This window comes from Arachis ipaensis, chromosome B03 (assembly GCF_000816755.2).
Source record: "Arachis ipaensis cultivar K30076 chromosome B03, Araip1.1, whole genome shotgun sequence".
In the NCBI taxonomy this organism is placed as follows: Eukaryota; Viridiplantae; Streptophyta; class Magnoliopsida; order Fabales; family Fabaceae; genus Arachis; species Arachis ipaensis.
Window position 1 is genome coordinate 112137650 of NC_029787.2, and position 9254 is coordinate 112146903.

A 9254-nucleotide genomic window follows, 5' to 3' on the forward strand; every position below is an offset into this window, starting at 1 on the left:
ACGGACAAAAATAATAAAGTGTTTAATTTTTAGAAAACAAATTTAATTCAAATAATAATAAATAAATAAGAATTTGATTGTTAAATAAAACCATATTAGAATCAATGAGGATAAAGAAGATTTCAAGACGAAATATGAGAATTTAAGCCATCATTTCTTATAGTACTATAGTAGAATGGGCATTGTGATTTTTTTGCAGCCATGGATATGTATTCGTTATTTTCTTGGGCTATTCCGATGGATATTGTCTTATATTTTTTAGAATAATACAATACACATATATATTTTATAGTTTAATTTAATTAATTTAATTTATAAAAAAAATTAAATATGTAACATTATTCATCTTTTGATAAGATGTTTTCCTTATTGGTTTTGCTTACGTGACCAAGTTAGTGAGGACTGAGGAGGGCGCTTAATCATTGCATTATTTGCGTATATTTAGAAGGGACAACACCAAAAACGTGATACGCAATAGCATAATCATCCACTAATAAAGAAAAACGATGAAATTGACATTCAAGAGAATTATCTTGATCTTCAACCCGTTCTCACTTTCACACTTAGTGTTTTTTCTTTTTCTTTTTCTTTTTCTTTTTTTTTTTTTTGAAATGCTAGAATACAAGTAAAATTCATTTTTTTTTTGGTTTATCACTTTGAGTTATCAATCCAATTCTTTTACTTTAGTTTAGTTGGCCCTTGGCCCTCTAGTATTTTTGTTATTATTATTATTAATTTTAAGAAAAAGAATCACTTTGCCATGTTTTTTTAATTATCATCTATGACTATGATACAGTTATTCCCTCATAATGGGCCACTTCCAAGTAACTTTTTAATTACTTTTTACAAAAGCCTGGGAAGCTTTACAATCTTATGGTACACGGTCACCAACTAAATTATAGCAATTCACTGCAGAATTAGTGAAAGACCGAAGAATATTGCATAGTGAGCTTTAGCCTTTAGGTGATGGTGGTGGAGGCTGCTTTCTGTTTAGCTATAGATTAATGTCTCTAATATTCTAATAATATAACTTATAAAAAGCAAAGATCATTTTTATTTTTTGCAGTGAAAACTGAAAAGTGAGGAGTGTCAACTATTGTCGAGTGTGAACGCTCGCGGAATAAACCTACTTTATGCTGTCTCTCGTACATGGGATGGGTCCCAATTCCCAAAGCAAAGCTATCTATCATTTTCATGGATGTGCTAAGTGCTAACATTCTAACAACCAAGCCCCCACCTAAAATTTTCGGAGCGAAGACTTTTTAAGTTTTAACCACTGCCCCCCATCATCACGCAAAGATAATTGCTATATATAAACAAAGAAATATCATGGTGGGGTGGATTTTTAGAGTCAACAATTCAAATTAAAACTTACTATTATTCTCTTTCATTGCGTACATCATTATTCTACTTTGGTGGCTTTTGTTAAATAATAGAAAGAAAAGGAAAGTGGAATTGCTGTCATGTGGGAGATCCCAAAAAAAAAAAAAAAGGAGTTTGTATTACTAATTTTTCACATACGAATAGTAACTATGACGCTAATCAGAATAAATAAATGTGGAATGCAAGTTTTTTTAATAATTTGAGTAGGTTAAACCAACCTTATTTTTAATCTGATTGGCATAAACTTAATTATCACGGCACAGGAAGATGGATGGGTTTCTTCCCTAAGTATTATTTAAGTTAATGATTCGGAAGCAAGACTACAAACAGTTACCAGTTATCAATTTTGGGAGTAAGTGAAATAGTTAAATAACAGAATGAAAAATAAATGTGTTTTAGGTTCATGCTAAATATTCACTAACAATTAGTATTGAACTATTGATGTTAGAATCTTAAGAGGATAAATTGTTTCCCCTAGAATCTTATTCCCAACTAATAAACTGATGAAAGTTAATGCTACCATTCAGATGCTGGAAATATTGGGAAACAAGGAAACAAAATCAGTTGTGATCACTGGGCATTCAATTGGAGGAGCCACTGCCTCTCTATGCACTCTTTGGCTTCTGTCATACCTGCGAGCAATCTCTTCCTCTGTGTCAGTGTTGTGCATCACTTATGGCTCACCGTTGCTGGGGAATGACTCATTTTCCACAGCTATCTTCAGAGAAAGATGGAGTGGCAACTTCTGCCATGTTGTCTCAAAGCATGACATAATGCCAAGGCTTCTTTTTGCCCCGATTACGCCTCTCACTTCTCAGCTCAATTTCCTCCTTCAGTTTTGGCAACTGTCCATGACTTCTCCAGACTTCGGGAAGCTTGCGGTTCAAATAACTGACAGGGAGAAAGCCAAATTGTTCACTGCCGTGATGGATTACTTGGAAGCAGCAACACAAGGAGACGGAGAAGGAGAAGGAGAAAGCAAAGGGGAAGTGTCTGTGCCCATCCTGTTTCGCCCTTTTGGGAACTATTTGTTTGTCTCGGAAGACGGAGCAGTTTGTATGGATAGTCCTGCCACAATCACCAAGATGATGCATTTGATGCTTGCAACAGGTTCTCCAGATTGTAGTATTGAGGATCATCTCAAGTATGGTTATTATGTTGACAAAGTTTCTTGGCAATTCTTGACTCAAGGAAACTCACCCAAGCAGAGGAGCATTCCTGAATCAAGCTATGAAGCAGGCCTTGAATTGGCCATCCAATCTTCAGGATTGGCTAATCAGGTAACTACACTGCATCTTCACTTTAATACCAATAGTAGTTATTATTATCAATTATTTTAATCACTAGTATCCAGAATAATTTTAGGTTCATATTTTATTGGAAGATTTCACTGAACAAATGACTGTAATACAACTAACAGGAATCTCTAATCACACCTGCCATGGAATGCCTAAAGACAACAAGGAGAATGGGTCCTTCTCCGGTTCTGAATGCTGCAGCCCTTGCTGTTTCCTTGTCCAAGGTTGTGCCTTACAGAGCTCAAATAGAATGGTACAAAGCCTTGTGCGATGAACATGATGAACAAGTAGGGTATTATGATTCTTTCAAGAGCCGGTCCGCAAAGAGTGCAATGAAAGTCAACATCAACCGTCACAAGCTGGCTCGCTTTTGGAATGACGTGATCGAAATGATGGAGAAGAACGAGCTTCCACACGACTTTGACAAGCGAGCGAAGTGGGTCAACACTTCGCATTTCTATAAACTACTGGTGGAGCCACTAGACATTGCTGAGTATTATAGGAAAGGGTTGCATAGGACAAAGGGTCATTACATGGAGAATGGAAATAGAGAGAGGAGGTATGTGATGTTTGATAGGTGGTGGAAGGATAGAATAAGAAGGGATGGTGCTGCTGAAGAGAACAGTGTGAGAAGCACGTTTGCAAGCTTGACTCAAGATTCATGCTTTTGGGCTAAGGTGGAAGAAGCAAGGGAATGGTTGGATAGTGTTAGAAGTGAGAAAGACACAAATAAGTTGGCTCTTCTTTGGGATAAGATTGAGAAATTTGAGGTTTATGCCAATCAATTGATTGAACAGAAGGAGGTGTCTAAGGATGTTCTTGCCAAGAATTCAAGTTATAGTATGTGGGTTGGGGATTTAAGAGAACTGAAACAATTGAGAGAAAGATTGAATATGTTTCCTCATCAGCTTACCAGCTTTTTGGATGGTGAAGTTGTTCCATAGTGGTGCAATTTCGGATCAATAATGTTGATCATTGTAATATATTATGTGTAAGAACTGATCCTGATCCTCCTTATGTATGGTATTAGCATTAGAAAGCAGTAGTGAATTATTCTCATCCTAGATCTTCAACCTTTCTGATTCGAAACCACTGAATATTTTCCCAGTAACAAATATGATATAAAACAAAATTGTTGACTTAAGAAGTCCACGCAACAGAAATGAGGATTAGAGATACTAATTCTCAATAAAATTTAATTAAAACAAAAGAAAAGCTCAAAGGTCAGCATAATTTATTGTTTTTGGCTAAAAACAATAAATTTTGTTGGTCCTTTAACATTTCTCTAATATATTTCAATCAAATTTATGATCATGTTATTAAAACCAAGTTAACAACTATAATGTATTTTTACCCATTTATCTTATATATCTTTCTTTAAAGAGAAATTTATCAAGATAAAACAAAAAAAATTAGATTAGTTAAATATTAAAAAAAAAAAATTGTTGATGCCTTTTGAATGGAATATAGAATAACGAACATTGCCTGGCTTCTGTTTTTCGTTTGCTCGTTGCATGGGCATGGCCAGGGTGGTGTTGAGTTTGCTTTATCTATTTTCCAAACCTTTTCTCTTTCTTTGCAGTGTTGTTTTGTCTCATTACGTAACATTCAATCGAACAAGATTCAAAGGCAAGATTAATAAAAAAAAAGCAATAATTCCATTTGGCGTTTGGAATCCCTCTCTATGATCTACTCAATTCAATTTCCAAACTCATTCATCAAATCTGATTGATGGTATGGGGAATCAGTTCGTCAAGAAGCCAAAGGTCACCGATGTCGATCGTGCAATTCTTGCACTCAAGACCCAGAGACGCAAGCTTTCTCAATATCGACGAAAGGTTCTTCCAACACTATTCTAATTTTGAATTTGTGCCTTAAAAATAAGATCTTTCCAATTCCATTCTTTCATGATAGTCTTGAATCAAACCCGCTTCTCGAGTTATAAGATGTTCAGTCTTTGGTTGGTGTTCGAAAAAGCATCAATCCTGACCTTATTTCCTCTTTGTGATTCTCATTTTACCAGCTTGATGCTGTTATTGAAGCGGAAAAGCAAGCTGCACGAGACTTGGTTCGTGAAAAGAAGAAGGACAGGGCCTTGTTAGCATTGAAGAAGAAAAAAGCACAAGAAGAACTGCTGAAGAAAGTGGATTCCTGGCTTATAAATGTTGAGCAACAAGTAATGTTTCTATATTCAGATTATTATGAAGATTTCCAGTGACTTCTGCCTTTAAACTTAAAATAATTCTCCTTGCTCATCAGTTAGCAGATATTGAACTTGTAAGTAAGCAGAAGGATGTCTTTGATAGTTTGAAGGCCGGTAGCAATGCATTGAAGGCGATACAGAATGAGCTAAACATCGAGGATGTTCAGAAACTTATGGATGATACAGCTGAAGCTAAAGCTTATCAAGATGTAAGTTTAACTGCCTCTAACTTTGTTTTGCTATCCATATTTTGCTGCTGCTTTTCTCTTTTCCCATCCGTTATTTCCCTTCCTTGGTTACTGATGGATGCCACTATTTTCTTGAATTTAAAGGAAATTAATGCAATATTAGGAGACAAGTTATCAGCAGAAGACGAGGAGGAAGTTTTGGCTGAATTTGAAAACTTGGAAACTCAGGTATGATATTTTTGGTTTTCCATACTTCTTGGCAAGAGGGATGATATTTGATAGATTAGTTTCTAAGATTTAATTCGCCATAATTATGGTATTGGTTTTTCAGCTTATTGACGACGATCTTCCCGAAGTTCCCACAGCGGCGTCTATATATACCGACGAGAAACTGGACCTTCCTGACGTCCCAACCACAGCACCGGATGTGGAAGTTGCTGCCAATTCTACAAAGAAAGGTACGTATCCCTTTCTCCTCTTTTCTTAAGCATGCAAAGCGAAGGGATGGTAGAACTCTGATAACTCCTAATGATTAATGTTGCAACAGTTATGGAGGAACCCCTGCCAGCTTGAAGATCATTTGTGACCTGCATGCAAATTTTGGGGAAGCATTGGCCTCCAGGTATTTATGCCCTTACAAGTTACATTTTCAATTTGGACTTGGCATAATTAATTTGCACAGCTTTTTGCATATATAACGTCAATGACACAAAGGAGCATATTGTAAAGAAAAAATATAGGGTATTAAATTAGGGTCGTAAATCGTAACCTCAAAAATCAAAAGTAACTAAAAAAAAATAAACAGATTGATAACTAGCATTTTTATGAAATTAAGAAAAAATACTGATTTATTATTGGATCATTAAATTTGGAGATCACTATTCTTCCCATAACTAGGTAAATTTCTGGCAACCGTATTAATTCGGAGGCCACAACTATTGACTTTATAAACTATGATCAATGTAGTCATACAAGGCATTTACCATGCCTTCATTTTGTATGAAAATGTACTTTCATTTGAATCCTTAATATATGGTTTTAACCATCTGTATAAACAGCCTGGTATATAGTATATCTATATACTTCAATGCGAAGCTAATTCATAGCACTTATAAGGCAAAGACTACCATCTATGATCTTCGGAATGCAGCAACATGAAACACAGCAGCAGGAACTAGCAGGTGTGTTATTCGACAAATAACAGGTCTTGTTGAGTATTGGAAACCGGCCTGGGGAGCGTAAAAAGCATGTAGTCCCCAACCCACTGATATACTAGTTGTGTTTCTACCTGTAAAAAGAAACATTCAGTTACAAACCAAACTAGAAATAGAGCATTCATAACTGCTAAAAGATTTTAGTATTCTATTTATTTCTATTCTTCCAAATGTATGTTTCCGTAGGTTTTGAAAGCTATGTTGTACTATAGATATTGCCTAATAATGAAGTGTGTTATGTTGTCTACTATAGATTTTATTGGAAATTTGGAATACCGCCAATTCTAGAGGCAAAGCAATTTTGTATGCTTACAAGAGAACTGATGCCGGGAGTCTAAGAAAGAACAACTTTGCTATACAGAATCATTATGTTTGTAGAAGATAATAAGAACTGAAGAGTGATTAACTGATTATAGAAAGAAGCCGATCACTTCTAGTTGAGACGGCCCTTTTAAACTTTTCTTCAGCAAATCATGAATACGAGTTTTTCTTTTCAGAAGTGCTAGAATCACAATTATAACCATGGTAATCAAAGAAAACAACAAAGCAATGAGGACTGAGAATATGCCAAGATAAAGAGCAAATTTTGAAACATAAAAGAAGCTAACACGTCAGGGTTAAGGCAACCTTGGTGACGATGAACTTGTGTAAGCATCAGGAAATCCAGTAAACACATTTGAGTAGGATTTTGTCAAGCATGAAAAATTTGTGATGGGAGGCAGACAAGGCACCCTTTCTCCCTTCTTCAAAAGCTGTTGCAAGTTAAGTCTCTGCAACGTCAAAACAGACCTCGAGTCCTTCCAAATGAAGGCAAGGACACCGTCTTGAAATTCAAAGAGGGAACCAGGCTTTGATCCAGGGTATCTGAATCCATAACCATTTGCAATACCCTCACCCGTGAAAGAATGCTTGATATTAATCGGATAGGAGTCAGCATCAGAGTTCCAAGGAAATGGTTCAGATGAAGGCTCGTTGATATTCACTATAAACATTGCTGAACCATTTGGATGTAACACATAATGTGTGCCTTCCAATATTTTGGTTGCAATGAGAAGTTGTTGTCCATGAGACTCCTCATAAGAGAGCAGAAGAAAGAATAAAGCCTTTCCAGGCTTGTCTTCGGAAGGTTTTCCAGGAGGCCAACCAAAAGTTCCTCCCCATAAACCGGCATAAACTTGGTCCTCTGTTGGATCTTGCAATGGCATCTTGTAAAGTGCAAACCAACTCTCAGGCATATTTGGCCATGCTCGATAAGCAGATAATTTTACAGTTGAGGCCTTTAATGTCAGCATTATTGTATCATTTGATCCAAGAAATTCTTCAAGCCGCACATGCTTCTTCTCATGACGGCCGTTGTTTGAGCTAGACCCTCCTAGCATCTGTTTAAGGCTACCCCAGAATTTTACACCATTTTTTCTCTTGTTATATTGTGTATCACTGCCCTCCCCATCCAGAAGAATAGTTAAAGCCCTTGAACACTCGATACTCTTTCTTCTGTCATCTTGTTCTAATTGCTTAGGACCAACAGCCTCCTCAGAATTTTCTATGTTATGAACTTGACTATGATCGAGCCTGTACATTTGACTAAGGATCTCCCTTCTTCCCCTCAACAGCACCAATTCTTTCTGGAAATTCTCATAGCCATCCCTTAACCTTGGAAACAAGGGTCCCATTGCCATATTAGGAACCAATTGCCGAACATGCCTAGTAGTGAACTCAAGCAACTTTTTCCTATCACTTAGAGACAACCTGCCGAAGGGAACCATTGCCTTATTATTATTTCCAACCACTCCTTGTAACCTAGAATTTTCCCTATTTCCTATACATTTTTCCCTTGGTTCAACCTCAAGCAATAGTACATTGCAAGATTTGTTTATGGACTTGAATGATCCATGACAAATATAGTCCAACCCCTTCTCCCTCCCATGAAGAAAAAATGTTGGTGAACCATCAAAATCACCAATAATTTCAAACACAGGAGCCCATAGGATTGGACCATCATGAATCCCCATTGGACCAAGCTCCTGAGGGATTATCCTACACCCAACAACCGACACGAAACCAGGCATGACATAGACAAGGTTCCCAAGCTCAGGATTCTGATGAACCCATATCCCAATCAAGGGTTTAATATTGAGAAGAAAACGGCAAATCGCCTTGTATGATGAGACACCGGTTCTCCAGTCAACAAGGTCTTTATGGGGAACTATCCCCACCATGTCACACTGTGTAAGCCACACTTTCTCACAGGCTGCAAGAGCATAGAGGCTCCTGCAGCATAAGCTGAGACTACACACATCTCTGGGCAAGAGGAAGCGTGACACCATGGCAAACACATCATCAGGCAGAGAAAGAAACAAGCTTGAATTTGAGTTTGAATCAATGGTACCAGGTACCGACATAGTGAGATAACAATAGAACAATCAACCCAGCTATAACTCAATGGTGGAAACAAAAAATTGAAACTTTGAGATTACCCAGAAAAAATTATAAATTTCTGAAATGATGGTTGAAATTCAATTACTTAATGGATAGCAGATACACATGTGAGTGAGAAAAAAAAATAACCTACCAAGAAGGAAGTGGGTTGAGTGAGCAAAAACTGAACTGAAATTGATGCAAATTTGTGGGATTTGGGAAATGGGGGTTTCCTGTGAGTTGAGTTAGGGAAGTAGTTACGAGTCAAGTCGTCGCCATTGCGTTGGATTTTCCAAAGAGATGATTCCATCTGTCACTTTCACTGTTACTTTGAGTGCTACTGCCATCTTTGAATCGCCGTGCCCATTCATGCACCTTAGCGCTCGCGTCAAAACTCAACCCCAAAATATTTTTCGTTCGACATATTAAGGAGACACAATAATTATAATAAAATAAAATAATAAATTAAATACATAAAATATAAAATTATAATAAAATTTAAATTATAAAATAATTTAACTTAATAAAAAAATTAAAATAGTCAATTTAT

General features: G+C 36.5%; 3 protein-coding genes across 5 annotated transcripts in view; 2 read left to right on the forward strand and 1 right to left on the reverse strand.

Moving 5' to 3' along the window:
• LOC107630930 (lipase-like PAD4) overlaps positions 1-3745 on the forward strand; it is a 4571-nt gene extending 826 nt beyond the window's left edge. Inside the window, exons 3-4 of the mRNA XM_016334226.2 lie at positions 1911-2663; positions 2804-3745. Of these exons, the coding sequence (XP_016189712.1) occupies positions 1911-2663; positions 2804-3625 (1575 nt within the window). The 3' untranslated portion in view covers positions 3626-3745. The remainder of the gene's footprint in view (positions 1-1910; positions 2664-2803) is intronic.
• On the forward strand, positions 3825-6254 carry LOC107634617 (vacuolar protein sorting-associated protein 20 homolog 2-like). Of its 2 annotated transcripts, XM_016338038.2 has the most exons (7): positions 4041-4519; positions 4705-4857; positions 4941-5093; positions 5217-5300; positions 5404-5530; positions 5620-5694; positions 6131-6254. In XM_016338038.2, the coding sequence occupies exons 1-6, from the start codon at positions 4418-4420 to the stop codon at positions 5643-5645; spliced, it is 645 nt and encodes a 214-aa protein (XP_016193524.1). In that variant the 5' UTR covers positions 4041-4417; the 3' UTR covers positions 5646-5694; positions 6131-6254. The 2 variants fall into 2 exon arrangements, with proteins under 2 accessions (XP_020974943.1, XP_016193524.1); XM_021119284.1 differs by having other exon boundaries at positions 3825-4519; positions 4941-5300.
• LOC107630932 (F-box protein At5g39450) lies at positions 5903-9114 on the reverse strand. 2 transcript variants are annotated; one of them, XR_002359697.1, is made up of 3 exons: positions 6914-9114; positions 6694-6788; positions 5903-6360 (listed from the first exon to the last, which is right to left on the reverse strand). XR_002359697.1 is itself a non-coding variant. In XM_016334227.2 (2 exons), the coding sequence occupies exons 1-2, from the start codon at positions 8686-8688 to the stop codon at positions 6357-6359; spliced, it is 1779 nt and encodes a 592-aa protein (XP_016189713.1). In that variant the 5' UTR covers positions 8689-9111; the 3' UTR covers positions 5903-6356. The 2 variants fall into 2 exon arrangements, 1 of the variants encoding a protein (XP_016189713.1); XM_016334227.2 differs by lacking the exon at positions 6694-6788 and having other exon boundaries at positions 6914-9111.

Excerpts from the sequence above, each read along its gene's own strand:
- LOC107634617 (XM_021119284.1), top strand. The coding sequence starts at position 4,418 with ATGGGGAATCAGTTCGTCAAGAAGCCAAAGGTCACCGATGTCGATCGT. Across the intron at positions 4,858-4,940 it reads TTATAAATGTTGAGCAACAA|TTAGCAGATATTGAACTTGT; the intron begins GTAATGTTTCTA and ends CTTGCTCATCAG. Across the intron at positions 5,301-5,403 it reads TTGAAAACTTGGAAACTCAG|CTTATTGACGACGATCTTCC; the intron begins GTATGATATTTT and ends TTGGTTTTTCAG.
- LOC107630932 (XM_016334227.2), bottom strand. The coding sequence starts at position 8,688 with ATGTCGGTACCTGGTACCATTGATTCAAACTCAAATTCAAGCTTGTTT.